The 26,792-nt window shown below is 42.2% G+C and overlaps 1 protein-coding gene across 1 annotated transcript in view; it reads right to left on the reverse strand.

Annotated features, from left to right (window-relative positions):
• Window positions 1-456: 456 nt before the first annotated feature.
• PPP1R14C (protein phosphatase 1 regulatory inhibitor subunit 14C) overlaps window positions 457-26,792 on the reverse strand; it is a 95,216-nt gene continuing 68,880 nt past the window's right edge. The window contains exons 2-4 of the mRNA XM_038766938.1: window positions 22,220-22,303; window positions 17,831-17,863; window positions 457-1,798 (exon numbers count right to left, since the gene is read on the reverse strand). Coding sequence (XP_038622866.1) covers window positions 1,724-1,798; window positions 17,831-17,863; window positions 22,220-22,303 — 192 coding nt within the window. The 3' untranslated portion in view covers window positions 457-1,723. The remainder of the gene's footprint in view (window positions 1,799-17,830; window positions 17,864-22,219; window positions 22,304-26,792) is intronic.

A 26,792-nucleotide genomic window follows, 5' to 3' on the forward strand; every position in this document is an offset into this window, starting at 1 on the left:
TGTTGTACTGTGCTCTCTCAAGAGCTCAGTACAGTGCTCTACACAGAGTAAGAACTCAGTAAATACCACTACCTGACTGACTTAGAATAAGAACGTTCGATTACCTGGGAGAGGGACCGGATGTTTTGCTGCAGATGGATGCATTAGGAACAGTCAATCAAATGAGCGTGGCAGGGTCTAAGTAGGGAGGCTAAGCACAGAACCGGAGACTGGAAACTACAACTTTTCTTCACTGATGTCCTCCTCTCTTCCTCCTCTGGATCATGCCCGTGGTGGGTTGTGAGGCTTAGATGATTACAAAGCCTTGAAAGTAGAAACATGTTGTTCAAAGACTCAGAAGGCTTGTTACCCAGAGGCTGGTTAGTAAGGGTAAACCATAGACTTCATCACAGTTGACAATTTAAAAAGGAAAAAAAAAAACAATAGTTTTGCAAGACATCCATATGACATGAGTTATATGTCGTTCTGTTTATTTGAGTAATATTTGTAAATAAAATCATCGGTAAACATTACAAAATTAAATACATTTAAAAAAAGCTTGCCAGTATACAGAAAATTCACCAACATGATTTTCTTTTCAAAAATAAATATGTTCAGAGCACCCTTGATATAAAACGCCTGACTACTGTTGTTCTTTATATGGTAGCTTCTGGAGCCTCTTACAGCCGCTGAAAGATACCATTCAAAGGGGATCAGGGTCCACTAGAAATATCACTTTGCTTTTTTTACATTAAATAACCCTGCTCTATCCCTTTATGGATTTAGGACTTACTCCAGTTTAGGATAAAGGGTAGAAATATGTGCAACCTTTCTATTTGGCCTCTTCAAGGGGAGGAAGGATACAGGGTATTTGGTTCAAAGCAGAGAAGTTAAGTGCTACACAGTGCTTTCTCCCCTCACGGCAAAGCACTGTTGGGTTGGTACTGACATTCTTAGAGACCACATCAGACCTTTAATCCCAGGGTCAGGGCGATTGTAAAGTGTCCTGAAAGAGGTGAAGGGGAAATGATCTGGCAAAGCATTGGGATTGACAAAATAAATGAGAACTTGATAAATTAAGCCCTTGAAATCCCCAAATGTTAATGTGTTGAAACAATGGGCCTATGACATTTCATCTCCGCCCCCCGTGTGGGAAACACATTCTCACAATGGCCACACTTGAATTTAAGATTTCTTCACTGCCTCAGTAACACGTGCTGCAAATCTGTAATGAGTTCCTTAACGAGAGGACTACCGCACATTTACTCCTTCCTTGTGAAATAATGTTCACATCCACTTTATAATTTAACCGTATATATACAAGGACGAAAAATTTGACATCCATGAGTCAAGTGTACAACCTTAAAAAAAATATCGGTTATCAAACTACTTATTAGGAGTGACCATTCTCCCAGCTCAGTCAGGCTTCCAGCCTCCTGATTCACCCCAGGGAGCCACTGCCCCTGACCGCCACACCGGCCCTTCCAAACTCCCTGCATTCTTCCATCTCGTTTGATAATACTCCACTGACAGTTGTGCAGCATCCACAGCACAGATATCTTTGACTTTAAAAAAAAAAAGACACTAAAAAAACCCTTAAAAACAAAGAGCAACTCCCTTGAGTATATGTCTAACAAACAAAACAAAACAAGTTGCTCAGATACAGCTATTTTCTATTAAATGTCTTCTGGTAGTCAAAATGCCAGCTCCTGCTTGGGAAGAGTCCACCCCTCGGGGCAGGAAGTTATACACTCTTCTTTTGAGGGGGACTCAGTTTCCTCATGCCTCTTATCCGAGATAACAGTTCTTTGATAAATTCCTAAAAAGAAAGATTGGCAGCAGTTAGTATTTGGTAATTTATTTTTAAATCTAATGTAACAGAAAATAGAAGAAAAGTGCAATTACCCCTCCACATAAGATTTTGATTATTTCAAGATGAGACTCTATATGGTGATCTCCAGAATACGCAGGTGACATGACCTCCACTACACCTAAAAACCCCTCGCAGGATGGTACCTGGAGAGCTTCCAGAACTCTACCTGTCTTGGCTATGGGAGGGAGAGTCAAGCAGTGGCAGACCCATTTCATTCCTAGCTTGGGCAGTGGCAAGTGAGTGGAATGCAATCCACTACAAGCCAAAACTCACCTGTGCTGGGCAGCAGCAGCATGGGAGAGAGTCGAGGATGGAGACTCAAGTTTACTGCACGGAAGGCGACAATGGTAAAACACTTTTGTATTTTTTACCAAGAAAACTCTATGGATGCACTACCAGAACCACTGCAGATGGAGGTGGGGCACTCTGGGAGAGATGTGTCCATGGAGTCCACAGCATAAGACAAGACACCTAAATAACTTCCATTCACTTACATTTAATACTAGCCAGATCCTTACCCCCTCATCCTCATTATCCTCCCCCTATTATAAATTGCAGTAAATTTGTTACCATCTGGGTTTTGGGCGAGGTGGCTGTTCCTGGACAATAAAGAAACTATGGACTTTGGGGAGAGGGACTGTAGGAAGAAGCTGAGATCCCATTTCTGACCCTGGAATGGAATATTCATTCATTCAGTTGTATTTATTGAGCACTTACTGTGTACAAAACACTGTACTACATGCCTGGGAGAGTACAATGTAACCACCAACATACACATTCTCTGCCCACGGTGAGCAGTATTCTCTGGACTCCATCCTTCATCAAAAGTGGGACCCACATGGTTCCCTTGTCCCCATAATCCTGCTAAACTGGACAAAGTCTCTCTTCCTGTTACAGGGGTCAGGGAAGCAGCCAGGGGCCTGCTCCAGACTCCAGAGAAAGGGCAGAGGGAGTTGCTAGGGTGCTCCATTCATTCATTCAATCGTATTTATTGAGTGCTTACTGTGTGCAGAGCACTGTACTAAGCTCTTGGGAAGTACAAGTTGGCAACATATAGAGACGGTCCCTATCCAACAACAGGCTCACCGTCTAGAGGCTTCATCATATCCCCGCCCCCATATACACAAGGTGAGAATATAAGAACATACCTCCAGTATTTCGGGAGACCTACCCTATCTGTTGCACATCCCAATCCACACTATTGCTGACAGATGGCTGAATTACAGGCGTTTACTGAATTACACATCCCTAATCACATTCTCAGAAATCACAAGTACTTTTGAAGATAGTGAGGTGGGGACATCTAGGCCTTCCCAGACTGAGCCCCCCTTTTCCTCTCCTCCTCCCCATCCCCACCCCCCCACCTCCTTCCCCTCCCCACAGCACCTGTATATATGTTTGTACAGATTTATTACTCTATTTTACTTGTACATATTTACTATTCTATTTATTTTGTTAACTATGTGCATATAGCTTTAATTATGTTTGTTCTGACAACTTGACACATGTGCACATGTTTTGTTTTGTTGTCTGTCTCCCCTTTCTAGACTGTGAGCCCGTTGTTGGGTAGGGACCGTCTCTATATGTAGCTAACTTTTACTTCCCAAGTGCTTAGTACAGTGCTCTGCACACAGTAAGCTCTCTATAAATACAATTGAAGGGATGAATGAATCATGAGGCATTAGTCTCATCATTTGAATACTCCAAGGTGCTTTCATTCCTTTCCTAGTACAAAAGGAACCCAAACTTCATCCTAATTATACTGTGAACTCTGTCTGGAAAAAAAAGCAGGGGGAGGGGTGAATTGTTGGGGGTTTGGGGTTTTTTTTATAGTATTTGTTAAGTCCTTACTATGTGTAAAGGATGACTCTAGGCCCTGGGGTAGACATAAGATCAGGTTGGATACAGCACCTGTTCCACATAGAGCTCACGGTCAAAGTCAGAGGGAAAAGCTGTTCCCTTCCTCTCCCGCAAGTGACAGGTTTGGCACTTGCAAAGTCTCCTAGACAGTTCCCTTAAAGCCTGTCTTGGCTTCCCCTGTTCTTGGCATTGTCAGCCAAACTGTTGCAACAAGGATCTAAGTATTTACAAGTCAGAACTTGTCAATGCCAAGGCAGAGTGTGAGAAGATTTGGTCATTCACATCGAATCGACCACTTCAATATTTCTGCATTTAATACCTATTACGTGGAAAAGCAGCACGGCCTAGTGGAAAGAGCACAGGCCTCAGAATCAGAGGACCTGGGTTCTAATCCCACTCTGCCACTTGCTTGCTAGGTGACCCTGGGCAAGTCACTTAACTTCTCTGTGCCTCAGTTTCCTCATCTCTACATTGGGGATTCAATACCCTATTTAGACTGTGAGCTCCATGGGGGACAGGGACCATGTCTAACCTGATTGAACTTGCATCTACTTGACACACAGTAAGCACTTAAATACCACAGTAATAATAATAATAAAAATACCAATAATGGTCTTTTTAAAGGTCACAGGCAGAAGCCTTCATAATCTGTGTTTTTCCCTGCCTGACGTCAAGTAGCTTAATTACACAGGTTAATTAGATGCCAAAGCAGGCAATGGATGGACTATTGTTTCCCTAGTCATTGGTGGGGAGAGAAGAAGAAGCAGGCTCCATTCATGGATTCAATCGTATTTATTGAGGCCTTACTGTGTGCAAAGCACTGTACTGAGCGCCTGGGAGAGTACACTATAACAATAAACAGACACAACAAACTTACAGTCCTAACGTGATAAAGCACCAGAAATGATGTGCACCTCAGACCCAACTAACTTCCCCTTTCACCTGGCAGAAAAAGTAAGAAGAAAGCAAGATAACATGGCTGTTCCCTGCAGAGCTTGCGGGCCTAGGGAACTGATCTAATTTCCACCTATGTATTCTTTCCAGTGCTCTTCACAGAGTAAGTGCTTAATAAATACTATTATTACAACTACTACTTTCCTGCTGGCCAGAGTCAACCTTTATGCTTGAAGCTTTTGAAGGACTGGGCTGTGAGAAGCAGCAGAAGCTAAGCCTAACTGAGGGCTGGAAGGAGGCTCTGTGGGTAGAGGAATGAGAGGTTATTTGGTTGGTTGGTTGGTTCCTTGCAGATGGTCTCGCCACATAATTAAGTCTGCAAAACTAATTTTTGGGGCTGGAATCTCAATTTGGGCTGTCTGCCATGGGACTCGGGTCTTGGGCAAATCACTTAACCTCTCTGGATCTCATTTCCTCTTATGCAAAATGAAGATAAGAACACCTACCTCTCCCAGGGATCCCGTGTGAGAAAAATGAGGCAAAGAATACGGAAGAATAAAAATATGTTCTACAAACTCAAGATATTACTTTTACACCATCTCAAAATTTGTTATTTCTTGAGTCACTTTGATTGTGAACTATTATCCTTACATTTCAAATCACTTCCTCTGTTACCCCTCCTCAATATCACTCAATCCACTCCATCAACTCCTCCTACACCTCATCACTACCTCCATAGTACCTCCATCACTACCTCCGTGCTGAGAAGCAGCATGGTTTAGCAGAAAGCACACGAGCTTGGGAGTCAGAGGTCTTGAGTTCTAATCCTGACTCCGCTGCTTATCAGCTGCATGACTTTGGGCAAGTCACTTAACTTCTCTGTGCCTCAGTTACATCATCTCTAAAATGGGGATTAAGACTGTGAGCCCCACGTGGGACAACCTGATTACCTTGTACCTACCCCAGTGCTTAGAATGGTGCTTGGCACATAGTAAGCACTTAACATATACCATCATCACCATAAACTCGAATTTGAAAAGTATTATCTGTCCTCTCCTATCTTTAATCCTTTCTGCTGAAAATGAGCCCCTTTCTTCTTCAAAACTTCAATTCCAATCTGACCTCCTCATTAAGACATTTTAGAGTAGGACTCAAACACTCTAGTCAATTTAATAGGGCAGACATCCTCCCACTCCCAATTGACAAAAATGGAGATATGGTCCTAAGCATATGCATAAGGAGTTATATGTATTGGTGCTTTAAAAATAATCCAGAAAAGAGGCCCACATTGAAGGGGATAATTCCCTTACCACCCCCACACAGGGGTCCTCTATTATGGGTTCATCTGCCATCTCTTTTTTCAGCTTATCTTCATGGGTGGAAATAAGTTTTTTTCATGCTCTATAACCTATAGAGCTAAGCTTACTATGGGAACTGAATAGGAATTTGTTCATTATGGTCATATGCAAAACTCGTCTACTTATGAATGGGGAGTGAACAAAAATCAAGGTTGGAGAGCAGATAATCCTATGTATAATTAGGAAATACATCAGAGGGAAGTAGAATGGCAGAGGGAAGTAGAATGGAGGGAGCAAGTATTAATACAAAGACAATACATTCAAGCAAGGGCAGATGGTACGGAACCTGGAAAATTCCATTTGACCTGTAAACTAAGGAAATACTTCTTGAGCCCTAATTATAGGGATTTGTAACCTCAGACTATTCAAATGATTTCAATTAGACACAGTCCATGTCATTGTTGCGCACTAGACAGTACAGATTTTAAAGTTTGGCACTTGCAAAAGGAGAATGAAGACAACGTATCATCATAGACCCTTATCAATGGCTTCCACTTTGTGAAACAACATACCAAGCATTGGGAGAGGGAAATCCATGAAAGGTGATGAGACAGATCCTGGGCTGCAAGAGGCTCACAGATGAAATATAGTGGGGGTGGGAGGCTGAGGTACATCGTCAAAGGAGTCAATAGGAAATATACAATTCAGCAATGACAAAATGTGTGTCCCTTCTCTAACTGGGTGGACTTAATAAGTAACCTACCCAAATTTCAACATTCTCCTCTTGTTTTGTCACATCCCCTCCCTATCAAGAAACTCTAATAATAATAATTGTGGTATTTGTTAAGAGCTTACTATGTGCTAAGCACTGTTCTAAGTACTGGGGTAGATACAGGATAACTAGGTCCCATGTGGGGTTCACAGTAAATAGAAGGGAGAACAGACATTGAATCCCCATTGTGCAGATGAGGGAAGTGAAGCACAGAGAACTGAAGTGACTTTCCCAAGATCACACTGCAGGAATGTGGCAGAGCCAGTGTTAGAACCCCGGTTAGAACTATCAAGATTAGTACTGATTACAAATAATCTAATTTGAAGTTGCAAATCCACTCTCCATTATGGGAAGATGTTGATCATAGGTTTATCTGTTTAGTTTCGATAACTATGAAACTCTAATTCAAATGAATTAGAATGTATAATGAATGCAGAATGAATGTATGTTTTTTTCCATGAAATTATTTCCCTCAAATTTGTGTTTATAAGGATATCAACTGCCTTGAAGAGGCCCCTAAGTGAGGAGGGGCAGAGGTGGGGCAGGATGAGCAGCATGGCTCAGTGGAAAAGAGTATGGGCTTTGGAGTCAGAGGTCATGGGTTTAAATCCCTACTCTGCCACTTAGCTGTGTGACTTTGGGTAAGTCACTTAACTTCTCTGTGCCTCAGTTCCCTCATCTGTAAAACGGAGATGAAGACTGTGAGCCCCCTGTGGGACAACCTGATTACGTTGTATCCTCCCCAGCGCTTAGAACAGTGCTTTGCACATAGTAAGCACTTAATAAATACCATCATTATTATTATTATTAAGATTAACTAGGGCAGCTCCTTTCCCAACCCTTTCCAGATATCTGTGGCTTCCAATTCCCATCCTCTTACAACTGGCTGGGGCAGGGGCAGCAATGACAGATGGACACAAATGTTTTAATGATTGTAATTATCTGGTATTTGGGGAAAAAAAAGTCTATGCAGTTCTTAAAAGGGGCTTTACAACAACAACTGGTGTACTGGGGGAAGGGAAACGGAGAGGGATTTTAAGGTGAATTTTTGCAACTTGTGCAGAATTGCACAGCTCCTGTCATCCTTTCGGCACTACCATAAAGGATGGGGTGGGGGAGAAAAGGTGAACAGCCACATGTAAAAGTTCTGAAAGACCAGTTAAGCAAGAACTGTGATTTCAGAAGGTACACAAGGTGTCATTTTAATCACTATTTGAATGGTAAAAGGGCTTTTTTGAAAACTGTACATCAGAAGTCCTTAAATGCTGAATGGCTTAGCCAATAGACCCATGTGAATAATTAACATCCCCAGAGGATGCCGAACAAACACAACATTGGTATTAGCAACCCACACAAAACACCCTCACTTATCAACATGAACCTGAAGAGAGAGGGAGGAAAGGTCATCTATGCCACTCGATTTTCCCATTACACGTACTCTAACATGTGTTAGAACATGTTTGGGGGATTTAGAAATGCTCTTCTGACAACTGTTTATTTGAATAGCTGATATTGGGCACCCACAGGTGGTATTGGTCAAGGAGAGATGAATTTCCTTTAATGCGAGCTCTTCAAGAAGGTAACCCCTCATGTTACAGAACTGAGTGTTCTGTGATTTAGTCTCCTTTATTGTTCCTATTGTGTACATTCTACTCATACTAAGACCATGAGAGCCGTGAGGGACAGGAACTGGGACCAACTTGATTGTCTTATTGCTGCCCAAGAGCTTAGTACAGTGCTTGATACTTAACAAATATTATTATTATTGAATTTTCCATTTCTCCCCTCACTGATACCATACAAGTGACCTTGCCTGGGGTCTGATCTTCTCACCATCCTCCAATCACTAGTCAATCAATCAATGTGGCTCATGGAGCACTTACTGTGTACAGAGTACTGTACTAAGCACTTGGGAGGGTACAATTCAGTAGAGTTGGTAAGGAAAGTTCCCATTCACAGGATTCGTGGCCAGTTATTTTGGAGTAAATCAAACCAAGTTAAAAGGGTAGTAGAGTTGGAGAGTTTCAAAATACTCCCACAAATAGACCATTCAGCAGATTACTGGGAAGTAAGTCCCAGAAGGAGACATCTGAAGATAAACCAAAATGTGGGGAAGAGAGGAAAACTACACTGCAATCCAAGGCTCTTTAAATGGAGGGGATGGTGATATCAGGCTTTGAATCCATTTTATCTGGATATATGGCCTTCCTAAAATGTAACTGGAGTGTTTATTAGAAATAAACATCAAGCTCTCACCAACTGAGTATCCAAATCCCAAGGGACATGTGGATTCCAGCTTAATAATAATAATAATAATAATAGCATTTATTAAGTGCTTCTATGTACAAAGCACTGTTCTAAGTGCTAGAGAAGTTACAAGGTAATCAGGTTGTCCCACGAGGGGCTCACAGTCTTAATCCCCATTTTACAGATGAGGTAACTGAGGCACAGAGAAGTTAAGTGACTTGCCCAAAGTCACACAGCTGACAATTGGTGGAGCCGGGATTTGAACCCATGATCTCTGACTCCAAAACCCGTGCTCTTTGCACTGAGCCACGCTACTTCTCAATAAGACATCCAGATGGGCTGTGAAAGTGTGAAGATTGGCTCCACGAACAGGCTGCCTGAAGACAACAGGTGAAGCCCAATGCTTTGCCTCCTTTTTCTCCTCAAACTCTCAGATCAGCGCTCCTATAATAAGGCACCACATTTTACCACTTAAAAGATGCTATTTCGTAGCTGTCTATTCTGGTATGGTTTTTCTTCCTTTATATGTTCCCGGGCTCACTTTTTTCATTTTCTGAAAAGAGGCCTGGGAACCAGTTAAGGAAAGATATTTTTTCTCATAATGAGTTCTGCCAGGATCAGCTCCCTGTGGCCTTATCTGCATTCCAATTTCCACCCTCCTTACTGAAAATGTCAGCTGCAAAGCTGCCTGGTTTTTTTCTTTAAGACAATACTGACTACCTTTAGAATTTATTTTATACTAGTGAGGAAGATGTTCCTATAATCTAATTTTGAGTTTCTGAATATTGTTCCTAGAAGATCACTCTTTTACGCTAATTCCAAAAAGGAAACTTGCCTTCAAAAGAATAAACATCTATTAAATCCACATCCATGTACACTCACTCATATTCAATCTACTCATCCCCCACCATTAGCAAATTTAAAAACATTTCAAATTCACACAAAATAGAATAAAATCTGCAGAAATAAGTCACAATTGAGCACAATCATTTAACACAGGTAGAAGCGTGCTTCCACCTCTTTTTATATAAGGTAGGATACTTAGATACTCCAGTCCCATAGCACTTAAGTAAATATCCTTTTACTCTATTACAGTGCAGCCTACTGGACAGAGCATGGGACCTGCTGTGTGACCTTAAGCAAGTCACTCCTCTGTGCCTCAGTTACCTCATCTTTAAATGAGGATTAAAGGTCACGAAGGAGGCAAGTGGCAGAACTGGGATTAGTAGACCGGTCCCCTGACTGCTCTTTCCACTAAGCCACGACACCTGACATTAATGCTTCCCCTAAAAAGGAGAGGCTTAGAGAATAACTGGGTTCTCTCACTATTTTTTATTTATAATAAGCTTGCTATGCTTTGGGATGTCTTCTTTCATTCACAAATATTCATTCAATCATATTTATTGAGCGCTTACTGTGTGCATTGCTCTGCACCCAGTAGATATTCAGTAAATACTACTGATTGATTGCTTCTTGATGCTTACCCATCTAAAGGATATTCCTTTTCCGACTGTTATATGTGATAAGAATTACCTATCAGCCAATGGTATTCATTGAGTGCTTATTATGTGCAGAGCACTGTACTAAGTGCTTGGGAGAGTACACTACAACATAATTAGCTGTCACATTCTCTGTCTTTAATGAGCTTAAGGAGACATGTAGTCAGAAGCCCTATACCTCTGAGAGCCTTGGGAGAGTGGAAAACCATCCCCATGGCCAGATGAGCCCCCCAACTTCTCCCTAATATCTCAAGAGCCAGTGCTGCCTTCCACACAATCATATGGGTGGGAAAGTTGAGGCAATTTATGGCCCATGGTTCTTTGCCCAGAGCAAGGAGTTATCTGGGAAATCCCCCCTCCAAGGACTTGTAAACTGACATTTTTTCTGTTGACGTTTTTCTTACCACACTTTAATCATCATCAATGGGATTTATTAAGTGCTTACTGTATGCTGAGCTCTGTACTAAGCACTCGAGAGAATACAGAGACGTGTTTGCAAGATATTCTTTCACTCTAAGTATCCTCCTCCACCTAGAGTGTGAGTCTCTTGAGGGCCACAGAGTCAGAGTCTTATTGATTTTCTTGCAATTATTCCCACCCTGAAAATGCTCAATAAATGTTTGTTACAGCCACAATGATGATAGGGACAAATTATAATTTTATAGGGCAGGTTTACTGGTGTATGACACTGCTGGACATGGAGCCAATGTTTCAGAGAATAGCTGACAGACTCAAATACCTCTTTCCTGAGGTACGATGGAGTGCCGAGAACCCCTCATCATATAGCTGCAGTCTGGATGTTTTTTCCAGAGGTTCAGTCTCTTACATTTGCTCTCCCTGAAGCTCGTCTGCCAGATCTGCCTTCTCATTCAGTTTGATGAGGGCACCCTGCTGCTTATCCCAATCAGTAGGGCTTTTCGCCACCAGAACAACACAGTTTAGTCTGGGAGTTGCACTGTGCCAGACCTTTTCTGGATCATTTATATAAAATCTTCAATGAAACAGGACTTCCCACTGATCTCTGGATGACTCTGATTTACATTTCTCCATCCAGAAAAGGTACATTTTCTTTCCTAATTTTTAGCCATACTTCTCACCATCTGACTTATCCTTCAATCTCTTTAATTGTCAAAGACTTTTTGAAACTATAAAGGGATAAATCTCATCCCATCTTCCCCCAGGTTTGGTGAACTCTCTGGAGGAGTCTAGCAGATTAGTAATGTATGTTCCCTCTTGCAATAACTGCACTGTCTTATTCCCTACAGGTGGCCCACTCATCCCAAAACAAGAAGCAGTATGGCCTAATAATAATAACAGTCATATTTGTTAAGTGCTTCCTATGTGTAAAGCACTGTTCTAAGCCCTGGGGTACAAACAAGCTAATCTGGTGGGACACAGCCCCTGTTCTGCAATGGGCTCACAGTCCCAATCCCCATTTTACAGATGAGGTAACTGAGGTACAGAGAAGTTAAATGACTTGTCCTAGGTTACACAGCAGACAAGTGGCAGAGCCAGGATTAGAACCCAAGTCCTTCTGATGCCCAGGCCCATGCTCTAACCACTAGGCATAGAAAGAGTCAGGGATCCTCTTACAGGAAGGCAGGGGGTGTGTGTGTGTTCGCGCACGTGTATACAATAATAATAATGTAGGTTCTCTTACAGGAGAGAGAGAGGGTGTCTGTGTGTGTGTGTGTGTCTGTGTGTGTGCATGCTGTGTACCTCTGTGGCCAATTTCTTTCAGAACTCTTTCTTCAGCCATCCCTTTCTGTTAAGTTAAATCAATCATTAATGTGGTCTAACCATATATATATATATATAATGGCATTTATTGAGCGCTTACTATATGCAAAGCACTGTTCTAAGCGCTGGGGAGGTTACAAGGTGATCAGGTTGTCCCACGGGGGGCTCACAGTCTTCATCCCCATTTGACAGATGAGGGAACTGAAGCCCAGAGAAGTGAAGTGACTTGCCCAAAGTCACACAGCTGACAAGTAGCGGAGCCGGGATTTGAACCCATGACCTCTGACTCCAATGCCCGGGCTCTTTCCACTGAGCCACGCTGCTTCCCTATAATTTGATAAAGGATTCCAACCTGACTTCCATGGGGAAAAAAAAATGGGAATGGGAGCCCTATCATCTTAGAAGGACTGATCTATGGAATTCTTTGAGTTTGTCTCCTTTTCGCCATGATCGTAGTATGTTTCCACCACCTTTGAAGAATCATATCACTGGCTTTAACAAGTCCTTGAAAAATACTCTGAATTCCAACTTTTGGTTTATACAAATTCCTTTTTGCACGTGATCTACCAGTCTTTAGGGGCTTTCCCCGGCTTTTGATCTGAATAAGATTTCCATTTTTAAACATTGAGTTACAACTTGAATGATCTCTTTATTTAGTCTGTTAGCTGTATATGGCTATGACTTCTGCTTGATGGCACTCATTTTTTCTGGTCTCTAACATGGTGCTTTTGAACTGCTTCCACATTTTTTAAAAGTTTGTTTTTTAACAAGCCTTTTTTGGGCGGTGGGGGAAGTGTCACATTTTATCAGAGTTCTGTATTTCTGAAATGCAATACATTTGTGATATTTTTTGTTGGGTGGGGGGAGAGGGAGAAAAGGAGGGAGGTTTGACTTTCACTCCCCAGAAGGACTGTTCAATTCATTCAATAGGGATCAATATTACCGAGTACCCAGTGGATAGAGCACAGGGCTGAGAGTCAGAAGGACCTGGGTTCTAATCCCAGCTCCACCACTTGTCTGCTGTGTGATCTTGGGCAAGTCACTCAACTTCTCTGTGCCTCAGTTATTCCACCTGTAAAATAGGGATTAAGACTGTGAGCCCCACGTGAACATGGACTGTGTCCAATCTGATTACCATGTATCTATCCCAGCACTTAGAACAGTGCCTGGCACATAGTAAGTGCTTAATAAAAAATAGTCAAATAACACCCAGGTCACCAATCTGTTGTGTGATCAAATTTTAAAAGTATTCCAATAGAAGAAATGCAACTGGTATAAGTGACCTATTAAGACTCCCACTTTTTCCTAGTTTTTAAGAGGGAAAATTTCTCTCCATTTAATCCTCATCTAATGCAGTTCCATCATGTATCAAAAGACATTTGCTGCAAAATGCAGTTCTTACGAACTGATGTAAATGGAATGAGAGTTGAGAACAGGGAGTTGAAGACATGGCAAAATGTTGAATGAATTCTTGATCCAGTGTTTTTTTAAAAATTGCTCTTCTTCAGAGATCAAAACGCATGGTCAAAAAACTTGAAGAAACAGAGAATATGTTCCCCTTTTCCATTTCCCTGAAAACTCACTATGATGAGATCATGAACCTGAAATAGCTTTTACTGCTGACACTCCAAACATGTCTTTTCATGAGCACGTCAGTTATTTATTTCTCAATTCAGAAGCTGTTGTGACACTCCCCTTCCCAAAGGAATTTTGCTTAGCCAATGGAAGCATTTCAGCAATACATAACCATACACTTTTATGATTTGATCATTCCAGGATGATGCCAGCTGATGGACAGATTACAGAGGAGACTACAACCTGCATATTAAAGTTTATTAAGTTATGCAGTGAAATTCCTCTGATCCAAAAAGTTGGCTAAAGACAAACGTGCTTGATCAGCAGCATGACCTAGAGGATAATAAGAATAATAATGATGGCATTTATTAAGCGCTTACTATGTGCAAAGCACTATTCTAAGCGCTGGGGAGTTTACAAGGTGATCAGGTTGTCCCACGTGGGGCTCACAGTCTTAATCCCCATTTTACAGATGAGGTAACCGAGGCACAGAGAAGTTAAGTGACTTGCCCAAAGTCACACAGCTGACAATTGGCGGAGCCGGAATTTGAACCCATGACCTCTGACTCCAAAGCCCGGGCTCTTTCCACTGAGCCACGCTGCTTGGGAGTCAGAAGGACCTGAGTTCTGATCCCTGTTCTGCCACTTGTCTGCTGTGTGACCTTGGACAGGTCACTTCACTTCTCTGTGCCTCAGTTCCCTCATCTGTAAAATGGGGATTGAGACTGGGAGCCCTATGTGTGAGAGGGACTGTGTCCAACCCAATTATCTTGTATCTTTCCCATGCTTAGGACAGTGCCTGGCTCATAGTAAGTGCTTAACAAATACTACAATTATTATTATTATTATTACTATTATCAATGGACCATTTTAGTTTGTGTTTTATGGGTAGGGGCAAGGAAGTGCAGGCAGAGGGGAGGAGGAGAGCAGAGTTTTAATGCAGTTTTTCTTTTTGAAGATAGCCATAATAATATATTCAATGACATCCACTTATAAATTAGTATTCATTACTAACCTTGGGTCATTCCTTTAAGAGGGTAATGACAAACACCTTTTTATCTATCCATTCACTAAAGCCACTAAAGGAACTCAAATTTGTTACAGCCATTTAATACTAAGAAACATACTGCCACAGATTTTTTTCCATTAAACCCATTCAGTTGCCCACATTTTATGTCATGACTCATTTCAAGACAATCCTCTAGACTGCAAGCTCCTTGTGGGCAGGAAATGTGTCTACCAACTGTTAAGATTATACTCTCCCTAGCATTTTGTATAGTGCTATGAGCAAAGTAGGTGTTCAATAAATGTGTCTGATTGACTAAATCAGAGTAGCAAATACTATAATATACATACTTCAGATTTACTAATTTTATTTTTGAAGCATAAAGCATAGCAAGATTTTAGATCCTTAAACTCGATTAAAGAATCTGATGAAAATGAAACACGCTTCAACTACCCAGAATACACACCCTAGTGACAGTGAGGGAGCATCACTCACGGCTGACAAATGCAAATCAGTCAATCGCATTTATTAAGCATTTACTGTGGGCAGAGCACTGTACTAAGTGCTTGGGAGAGCATAATAATAATAATACATAGTATTTGTTAAGCACTTGCTATGTGCCAAGCACCGTTCTAAGCACTGGAGTAGATACAAGGTAATCAGGTTGTCCCACGTAGGGCTCACAGTTTCAATCCCCATTTTGCAGATGAGGTAACTGAGGCATAGAAGTTAAGTGACTTGCCCAAAGCCACACAGCTGACAAGTGGCAGAGCCAGGATTAGAACCCATGACCTCTGACTCCCATGCCCTGGCTCTTTCCCCTGAGCCACGCTGCTTCTCTAATGTTTATTCAATCAATCATATTTTTTGAGCGCTTACTGTGTGCAGAGCACTGTACTAAGCGCTTGGGAAGTACAAGTTGGCAACATATAGAGACAGTCCCTACCCAACAGTGGGCTCACGGTCTAAAATAATAAGAATAATAATATTGCACTATGATAAACACCTTCTCTGCCCAAAGCAAGCTTATTGTCTAGTGGGGGAGAATATCTTGTTCCTTGGAAGGACAGTAGCTTAATCCCATAAGAAATCAGGAATGCGTCTACTGATTTCTGCATTCCAGTCAATCCAAATTTATTGCCCCCTAGAAATGGTATTTGCAGCCTTCCGTATATAGACACCACGGTGAGTTTTTGCTCCTGAAGCTGAGAATTTAGGACTGGGAAGTCATGGCACAAAGAGGAAATCCACAGAAATCAATTGTTTCTCCCCCACCAAAACTAAAAACCAGTAAATGAGCTCTGCTGAGAGATCCCTTCATCTCTTTTCAACTTGTGAAGATTTGGAAAACACCTTAGAAGTTCCCATCCTATTCCATTGCTCTCACCCAGAGACCAGGACTGGGAGTCACAGAGGGACCTGTGTTCTAATCCTGGCTCCAGCACATCTCTACTCCGTGACATTGGGCAAATCACTTAACTTCTCTGTCCCTCAGTTACCTCATCTGTGAAATGGAAATTAAGACTGTGAGCTCCGTGTAGGACGTAGACTGTGTTTAACCTGATTAGTTTGTGTTTACCCAAGTGCTTAGACCAATACCTTGCACATAATAATAATTAATAATAATAATAATAATAATCATGGCATTTATTAAGTGCTTACTATGTGCAAAGCACTGTTCTAAGAGCTGGAGAGGTTACAAGGTGATCAGGTTGTCCCACGGGGGGCTCACAGTTTTCATCCCCATTTTACAGATGAGGGAACTCAGGCCCAGAGAAGTTAAGTGACTTGCCCAAAGTCACACAGCTGACAGTTGGCAGAGCAGGATTTGAACCCATGACCTCTGATTCCAAAGCCCGTACTCTTTTCCACTGAGCCATGCTGCCTCTCCAAGATGAGAACATAGTAAGCACTGAACAAATACTATTAAAAAAAATCAAATATCTTATCCTGGACACTCAACTCTAGTCAGTGATGTACTCTAGAATTCAGAAACCAACAGGAAGGTAATGGGAGTAAGAATTCCTAAATGCAGCATGGTTTAGAAGAAAGAGTATGGGCTTGGGAGTCAGACGTCATGGGTTCTAATACTGCCTCCACCACATGACTGCTGTGTGACCTTGGGCAAGTCACTTAACTTCTCTAAGCCTCAGTTACCTCATCGGTAAAATGGGGATTAAGACTGTGAGCCCCATGTGGGACAATGTGATCACCTTGTATCCCCCCCAGCGCTTAGAACAGTGCTTTGCATATAGTAAGCGCTTAACAAATGCCATTATTATTATTATTATTATTATTATTATGAAATGACCTTCGCTAAGAAACTTTTATGGGTTGAAATATCACATTCACTTTAGAAAAGTACTCTTCCTTTACTGATTATGTTCAGAAGTGGTTTTGCCGATTGCACTCTAGCACACAATTTCTTTATACAAGAGCAAATATGTACATTATTTAAAAATCAAACTTGAAGGAACATAAACACACATCAGAAATGTGTACTTGGCAACTATTTTTTGCACCTGAAACTACATTAATCACAGGTCTTGTGTTCTGCTAATCAAGTGTACTCGGAGAGATTAAATCCCATAATGTTGTGTTAAGAACTATAATCTTTCAGATCAACAGCAACTTCTTTCCACTACTGATTGCACTTATGCCCATTTATAAGGCTGTTAAACAGTCACATGAAGCTCAAAATTGCTTCCAAAAATTACTTTCTGGAATTAAAGTGGCTTATCCTATAGGCACCAATGCCCTTACCGCTTCCTATGGAAGCCATACAGTTTTGCAGTTACAATACATTATTATATTAACTGCTTCCTCCCATAACTAACTCTGCCTTCCTTACACAGGTTAACTTCAGACATACACATTTTACAGTAACCACTCCTGATCAACAGAACCCATTTCAAGCAAACCATCTGCAAGAGATAAACAGGTCTTTATTCTTAAGTTATATATTTTAGTAGTCTTAACTGCCCTCACACCCATGGGCATCATAATCAATACTTTAGCTAAAAATACAAAACACAAAGTGATGGATAAGGAAAAAGAAATATGGAGTTGAAAAAGTGATTTGTTTACCTCTGTTGGTTTGTAGCAATCTACAAGAGCTTCCTGAAATTCAAAAACAAACATGTCAGTTTCACGATACCAAAAAAGTCAGCTGATCTATGTGATTTACAAATATGGTTTTCCAGGACTTCTGATCTTACATTAAATTATGAAAACTTGTGGCATTATCATTCTGGGTCATCTCACTAGCTAAAGCATTGAGAATCCTCAGACAGGATCTATCCCGGAAAGAAGACTTCAAGTTCAGGTTAAAGTGGATATTTCTATTTAAAACTGGTCTCACTGAAAAACATAATGACCCAAAATCAGGTGATCAATACTCTTCTGGTGACTTAAAAGGGAATTGTTACCTGTTTTACCGCCCAATTAGACTGTGAGCCCCACATGGGACAGGGACTGCGTCCAACCTGACTATCCTATATCTACCCCAGTGCTTAGCATAGTGCATCAACATCATCATCATAGTAACAACAACAATAATAATAATGGTATTTGTTAAGCACTCACTATGTGCAAGGCACTGTACTAAGTTTTGGGGGAGGTGGGTGGAAGCAAATCAGGTTGGACAGAGTCCCTGTCCTACATCAGGCTCAGTTTTAATCCCATTTTACAGATGAGGTAACTGAGCCCCAGAGAAGTGAAATAACTTGCCCAAGGTCATACAGCAGACAAGTGGCAGAGCCCGGATTAGAATCCAGGTCCTTCAACTACCAGGCCCGTGCTCTTTCCACTGAGCCTCACTGCTTCTGCATAGAGTAAGCACTTAAATACCATCATATATACAAAGTTATAATTTTGTGACTTCCCTTAGGTTGGGCTCAGCCATTCCATCAGATTTATTGAACACTTACTGTGTGCAGAGCACTGTAACTAAGAGCTTGGGAGAGGACAATAACAGACACATTCTCTGCCCACAACGAGCTCGAGTCCCACCTACAAGCAGATAGATGAGGAACCATCAAATCTGAATTTAACCAGGCGGCAGATGGTAAACCAAAGAGAAGCCCAGTCCCAAGCAGAAGACCTCAGCCTCCCACCATTCCTTCCAGATCTGCCTGCTTTCCCTCCATTAATGGAAACACCAACCCCCTTGCTGCCAAGTCACTCCAGGGGAAGCCACAGGACATCTTCCTAGGCATCCAACTGTCTTTTCCTGCTCTTCTCTTGCCCTTTATTTGAAGCCACATTTCCATGAAATGGAAAGATAGTTGGACAAATAACTCAGTCCTTAAATAGAAGGACTTATAAATCAATATGCACAAAAGTGCTCCCAGTGTCTGTGAGTACATTAAATGATGAGCCGGTAATTGGGGGTGATTACAACCTGGGGATAGGGAAAGTAATCAAAGAATGCCTCCTGGGAGAGGTGGAATGTCAGATTTATTGCTTTTAGAGTCCCAAAATACCCAAGTACAAGTTGTAAACTCAAAAGAAGTTCTAGAGAAGGAAAACTAAACGAACTGGTCATGGCACCCACGGCATGAGTGGCCCTTACCCACTTTGGAAATGAACTGTCTCCTTCCTTGGCTGGCCTATCTTGCTGTGGCTAGGCAGTGGCTGAGAGGAAAGTGGGAAGGGATGAGAGTACTGTGGTAAGCAGAGGGGCCAAGGGGAAAGAGTATGGGCCTGGGAGACTAAGGCCCTGGTTCTAATCCCAGCTCCACCACTTACCTGCTGTGTGATCTTGAGCAAGTCACTTAACTTCTCTGTACCTCAGTTCCCTCATCTGCAAAATGGGGATTCAATGCCTGTTCTCCCTCCTCCTTACTTACTCTGCGAACCTCCTGTGGGACCTGATTACCCAATATCTACCCCAGCACTTAGTACAGTGCTTGGCATATAGTAAGCACTTCAATACCATAATTACTATTGAGCTCACCTGCCATCCAGTGAAGCATGTGGTCCCTATACTGGTTTCCCCCTCAGCCCTCTTTCACTCAAAGGGGTAGGGTGGACCAGGTTCACTCTGATCATCTTCCTATATAGGTTTTTGCTGTGAAGACAAAGCTAATGACATCGCCCACACAATACTGTGTTCAAGGGCCAAGGGGGCCTGGGCTCAAGAGCAATACTTGACTCCACAAACAGCCATATGTAACTTGTGAAACAAATCCCTGATCCTTGAATCAGAGCTACTATGTTTCTCAAGAATTCTGGGGGCTACTATGCCATTTTCCATGGCTAATATATTAATGGAAGAGTTCTCTTAGTCATCAAGGAGCCTAATAGCATTTAACTGATAGATCAAAGACCAAGCAGGAGATCTTCCCTGTGGATTTGAACCTGGGGTATAGAAAGGTAGAGTCCTGAATCAAAAAAGCTGTGACCTTTGGACAAATCACTTCCCCTTCGGGCCTTCATTCATTCATTCATTCAATCGTATTTATTGAGCGCTTACTGTGTGCAGAGCGCTGTCCTAAGTGCTTGGGAAGTACAAGTCGGCAACGTATAGAGACGGTCCCTACCCAACAACAGGCATATATCTTAATGTAGAGTGGATTCACTTGGCATCTCCCAAGAAAGTTTCAAGGACAGATGAAATTATATCAGTCAATAAGTGGTATTTGTTAAGCACTTAACTATGTGCCAAGCACTGTACCAAGTACTGGAGTACATACAAGATAATCAGGTTGAACAGAGTCCCTACCACACAAAGGGTTCATAGTCTAAGTAGGAGGGGGTAGGATTTAATCGCCATTTTACAGATGAGGAAACTGTGGTATAGAGAAGTTACATGACTTACCTAAGGTCACACAATAGACAAGTGGCAGAGCCGTGATTAAAACCCAGGTTCTCTGACTCCTAGCCTCATGTTCTTTCCACTAGGTCATACTGCTACCCTAGAGTTGGTTTGAGCCCTACCCACAAGGAGCTCACAGTCTACAGGGGGAGACAGATATTAAAATAAATTATAGATATGGAAATAGTAAAGTATAAGGGTATGTACATTAGCACTGTGAGGTTGGAATGAGTATCAAAGTGCTTAAGGGGTTCACAGCCAAGCACGTAGTTGACACAGAGGGGAGGTTGGTTAAGGAAAATGAGGGTTTAGTCAGGAGGGCCTCACATGGCTTAGTGGACAGAACCCGGGCCTGAGAGTCAGAAGGTCATGGGTTCTAATTCTGGCCACTTGTCTGCTATGTGTCCTTGGACAAGTCACTTCACTTCTCTGGGCCTCAGTTCCCTCATCTGTAAAATGGGGATTAAGACTGTGAGCCCCACCATGGGACAACCTCATCACCTTGTAACTTCCCCAGCACTTAGAACAGTGCTTTGCACATAGTAAGTGCTTAATAAATGCCATCATTATTATTATTATTGTTCTCCGGGCCTCAGTTTCCTCATCTGTAAAATGGGATTGAGACTGTGAGCCTCACATGGGACAGGGCAATTTGTCTACTACCCGATTTGCTTGTTTTGTTGTCTGTCTCCCCCTTCTAGACTGTGAGCCCGTTGTTGGGTAGGGACTGTCTTTATCTGTTGCCAAATTGTACTTTCCAAGTACAGTGCTCTGCACACAGTATTTATTCAATCAATAAATATGATTGATTGAATGAATGAAATGCTTGTATCCACCCCAGCACTTAGTACAGTGTGTGGCACATAGTAAGTGCTTATTTGCCATAATTATTATTATAATGTAACTTGGGGGAGGGTTTAGAAGTTAGGGAGAGTGGTGGATTGTCAGATATGAAGGGGTAAGGAGTTCCAGGCCTGAGGGAGGTCATGGGCAAGGGGCCAGTGGCAAGAAAGACAAGATCAAGGTACACATAGTAGGTTGGCATTAGAGGAGTGAGATGTACAGGTTGGGTTGTAGTAGGAGATAAGCAAGGTAAGATAGGAAGGAGAGAGCAGGTTGAGAGCCTTAAAGCCAATGGTAACGAGCTTCTGTTAGAAGCAGAGGTGGATGAGCAAGTTTGGAGTTTTTTGAGGAGTGGAGCGATAGGGACTGAATGCTTTTTCAGAAAAATGATCTGCCCAGTAAAGTGCAGTGTGGACTGGAGAGGGGAGAGACAGGAGATGGGGAAATCAGCAAGGAGACCGGTAAGGTAAGTAGTTCACAAAGAACAGTGCTCTCAGCCTGCAAGCACTTACTAAATATTACCGACTGATTAAAGGACAGTGAGATAGAAAAGGTTTTATATATTCAGTTCAATTTCGGTATAATTTAGCTCTGGAACTGGTCAGGGTAATTACCTCAAACTTAAAGAGTAAATGATCAACTTCTTCTTTTCACATTCTTCAATCACTCCAAGTGCGTTTTATGAGTTGAGTGACTAAAGGAAATTCACTTAAGACATCGTCCTCCATCCTCAGGGCGCTGTCCTCAGGGAACAGACTATCAAAACTGTTTTCAGTCAAAACACAGATTTGATTTAAAACTTAAAAGCTGTTCACCTGTAATTTGAGGGCTCTCTCCTCTTCACTGTCTTCATCGAGAAGATCATCTATGTCAATTTCTACATCTGGCATCTCTTCTTCCTAAAAAGAAAGGGATTTAAGTAGTTTGATGCAAAAAGTTCATCACAGGGATTCCAGGGCACTGAATGGCAGCAAAATGCAAATACATTTTAATATGGCAGCATAGACTTTTGCTCCTGAAGAAAATAATAGACCCATGCACAACAGGGGAGTGGGAGGAAACTACAGAGGGGATGAAGTTGGAGCAGTTCAAACAGATGTTAAAAAAAGGTCAAGTGAATACTAACTAGAAGCATATAAGAATGGCAATAGACAGCTTCCCTGATTCCATGTACTGCATCTCACTGGATAAAATGCAGATTTTAGGGAGAACTGGCAAATGGTCTGCAGCTTAGGATCTGAGGGTCCCTTCTCCAAAGTGGCAGTGCTTGGAATGCTGCTCACATAAAATGCTTCACTTGAGTAAGCGCTCAGTAAATACCACTGACTGACTGAGAAAAATCTCTTGGAATGTGACTGCCACTTCAGGGCTGACCAGGTAAGGTGTACCCTGGGCAAGGCCACTTTACAATTCTCTGCGAGATTGAAGGTGCAGGAAGAAGGGGCTCCAATCTTGAGGTTGGTGCACTGAGCTTCTCAAGATTTAGAAGATCTTTTTATTTTCAAAATCGGTACACTTCAGAGTAGAATGTGTGAGCGGATTATGCAGCCTGGGCTGGCCAGAAACAGTGGAGGACTTCACCCGTATCTCTCTTAGGGCAACCCCAAGATATTCATGACATGGAAAATCTACCCCTGCCCTTGCTTCCCCTCTCTCCCCAACACAAAGAGCAAAGTTTCCTCACCCATGCCCTAAACTGGGTCCTATAGACAGACTTCAGTGATCAGCGGTGCCCAGGTGGGTTCCTGAACAAGTGAGAGATAACTACCAAGCACGTTTGGGGTCCCAAGCCCTGGGCCTTTCCTCCTCCTCAGCCCTACAAAGAATAATAATAATGGTACTTGTTAAGCTCTTACTATGTGCCAGGCACTGTACTAAGCGCTGGGGTGGCTATAAGCAAATCGGGTTGGACACAGTCCCTGATCCGAAAAGCACTCACAGTTTTAATCCCCATTTCACAGATGAGGTAACTGAGGCCCAGAGAAGTGAAGTGACTTGCCCAAGATCATAGCAGACAAGTAGCGGAGCCAGCATTAGAACCCATGACCTTCCGACTCCCCCAGGCCTATGCTCTATCTACTACGCCATGCTGCTTCCCAAAGACAAATTCAAACTAGTATAGTTCAAGGAAGATAATTGTTTTTTAAATCCTTGTCCTTAAGGTACAGGCCCCACATTCATTTTCTCAGCTTAAGTCTGGCTCCCAAATTTTGGCCCATGCTGATAATAATCCATTAGGAAGTTTTAAACTTAACTGAAATCTAAACTCTCCCTATTACTCACACATCATCATGTAAATCAAAAGTGGAAAAAAAAAAACACCCACATACCCCAAACTGGGCAATAGCATAGCTTATTTCTTTCCAGTATTCCTTGACTGTATAAATAACTTGTAAAGAAGTAACGAAAGCCAAAAACCAAACCCAGAGCACACCATCTAAAAGTTTCCAGGAACATCACAGGAAACACAAAACTGCTGAAGGCGACAAAACTACTGGCCTGGTCAGGAAATACAATGATCATGGAGAAGTTTTGAGCAATACTCTAGATTAAGGGCAAATTACATAGGTTCCCCCAAAATAATAATTGACAGTGATGTATCTTAGTCACATCCACATTAATGCTCAATATAGAGAGGATGTGAAAGAACAAGTTAGAAAAGCAAAAATGCCTCATTCATTCATTCAATTGCATTTATTGAGCACTTACTGTATGCAGAGCACTAATAATAATAATAATAATAATAATAATGGCATTTATTAAGCACTTACTAAGTGTAGAGCACTGTTCTAAGCACTGGGGAGGTTACAGGGTGATCAGGTTGTCCCACGGGGGGTTCACAGTCTTAATCCCCACTTTACAGATGAGGTAACAGGCACAGAGAAGTGAAGTGACTTGCCCAGAGTCACACAGCTGACAATTGGTGGAGCACTGTACTAAGTGTTTGGGAGGTACAAGTTGGCAACATATTAAAGATGGTCCCTACCCAAAAATGGGCTCACAGTCTAGAAGGGGGGAGACAGACAGCAAAACTAAACATAAGACAGGTGTCAAAGTCGTCAGAACAAATAGAATTAAACCTATATGCACATCATTAACAGAATAAATAGAATAGTAAATATGTACAAGTAAAATAGAGTAATAAATTTGTATAAATATATGTACAAGTGCTGTGGGGAGGGGAAGGAGGTAGGACTGGGGGGATTGGCCAGGTAAGTAGTAAGCCTACCCTATTTTCAGTCAGCCTCCCTCATCAATCTACCAGTGGTATTTACTGAGCACTTACTATGAGTGGAGTACTAAACTAAACATTTAGGCAAGTAGGATACAACAGAATTAGCGGACATGTTCCCTGCCCATAACGAGCTTACAGTCTAGAGTGGGAGAAAGAAATTAAAGTAACTTATGATATATAATTTTAAGATATGTGCTTAAGTGCTGTGGGGTTGGGGTGGGGAGAATATGAAATGTCCAAAGGTCGCAGATCTAAGTGCACAAACAATACAGAAGGGAAAGTAAGCTGGGGAAAAGAGGGCTTAATTGGGAAAGGCCTCTTGGAGATGTGACCTTAGAAATGTTTTGAAAGTGAAGACAGTGGTGGTCTGTAATATATGGAAGAGGACGGAGTTCCAGGGTAGGGGGAGAGTGTGGGAAAGGGGTCAGAGGTGAGATAGATGAGATTGGGGCAAAATGAGTAAAGTGGTGTTAAAGGAGTAGAGTGTGTTGGCTGGGCTGTAGTAGGAAGTGAGGTATGGACAGAGTGAGCTGATTGAGTGCTTTAAAGCTGATAAGGAGTTTCTCTGATGCAGGGAAGCAGCGTGGCTCAGTGGAAAGAGCACGGGCTTTGGAGTCAGAGGTCATGAGTTCAAATCCTGGCTCCGCCACTTGTCAGCTGGGTGATTTTGGGCAAGTCACTTCACTGTGCCTCAGTTACCTCATCTGTAAAAATGGGCATTGAGACTGAGCCCCACGTGGGATAACCTGGTATCTACCTCACCGCTTAGAACAGTGCTTTGCACATAGTAAGCGCTTAATAAATGCCATTATTATTATTACACAGAGGTGGATGGGCAGCCATCAATCAATGGTATTTAAGTGCTTACTATGTGCAGGGCACAGTACTGAGTGCTTGGGAGAGTACAATAAAACAGAATTAGTAGACAAGTTCCCTGCCCGTCATGAGCTTACAGTCTAGAGGGGGAGATAGACAATATAATTCAGAATGTATAATTTAATTATATGTACATCCTTTCATTTCATCAGCAGCCCACTGCACAACCTGCTTCTTCCTCTACCCTCCCAAAACAGGGCACACGGCAGAGGCTGGTATGGTTTTGGATTGTTGCCCCTAAGCACGGCACGGAACCAAGACCCCCCTACTCAACTGTCCCCGAGCAAAAGGAAGAAAATTTTGGAATGAAAGACTCTCACTGAGAAGATTCATTCATTCATTCATTCAATCGCATTTATTGAGCACTTACTGCGTGCAGAGCACGCAGACAATGCTAAGTGCTTGGGAAGTACAAGCTGGCAACATTTAGAGACAGTCCCTACCCAACAACGGGCTCACAGTCTAGAAGGGGGAGACAAACAACAAAACAAAACAAGTAGACAGGTGTCAATATCATCAGAATAAATAAAATTATAGCTATATACACATCATTAATAAAATAAATAGAATAGTAAATATGTACAAGTAAAATAAACAGAGCAATAAATCTGTACAAATACAGGTGCTGTGGGGAGGGGAAGGAGGTAGGGCTGGGGGGATGGGGAGGGGGAGAGGAAGGAGGGGGCTCAGTCTGGGAAGGCCTCTTGGAGGAGCTGAGCTCTCAGTAGGGCTTTGAAAGGAGGAAGAGGGCTTGCTTGGCGGATGTGTGGAGGGAGGGCATTCCAAACCAGGGGGAGGACATGGGCCGGAGGTCAATGGCAGGACAGATGAGAACGAGGTACATCATTCCGCTTCTTATTAAATGTAAGAAAATAACTTCCAAATTTCCATTCCGAGGACCACTTTAGTGGGCCAAAAATCCTCATAGTACGCTTCCATTCTGGGAGAGGATGAGAACTGTATTAGCTCCTCAGTTAATTATGGTATTTCTTACGCACTTCATTCATTCATTCAATTGCATTTATTGACCCCTTACTGTGTGCAGAGTACTGTACTAAACACTTGGAAAGTACAATTCGGCAACAGATAGAGACAGTCCCTACCCAACAATGGGCTCACAGTCTAGAAGGTGCCAGGCACTATTCTAAGCACTGGAGTAGATACAAGTAAATTGGGTTGGACACAGTTCCTGTCACTCATGGGGCTCACAGTCTCAGTCCGGATTTTCAGATGTGGTAACAGGCACGAGAAGTGAGGTGACTTCAAAGGTCACATAG

This window comes from Tachyglossus aculeatus, chromosome 2 (assembly GCF_015852505.1).
Source record: "Tachyglossus aculeatus isolate mTacAcu1 chromosome 2, mTacAcu1.pri, whole genome shotgun sequence".
Lineage (NCBI taxonomy): Eukaryota > Metazoa > Chordata > Mammalia > Monotremata > Tachyglossidae > Tachyglossus > Tachyglossus aculeatus.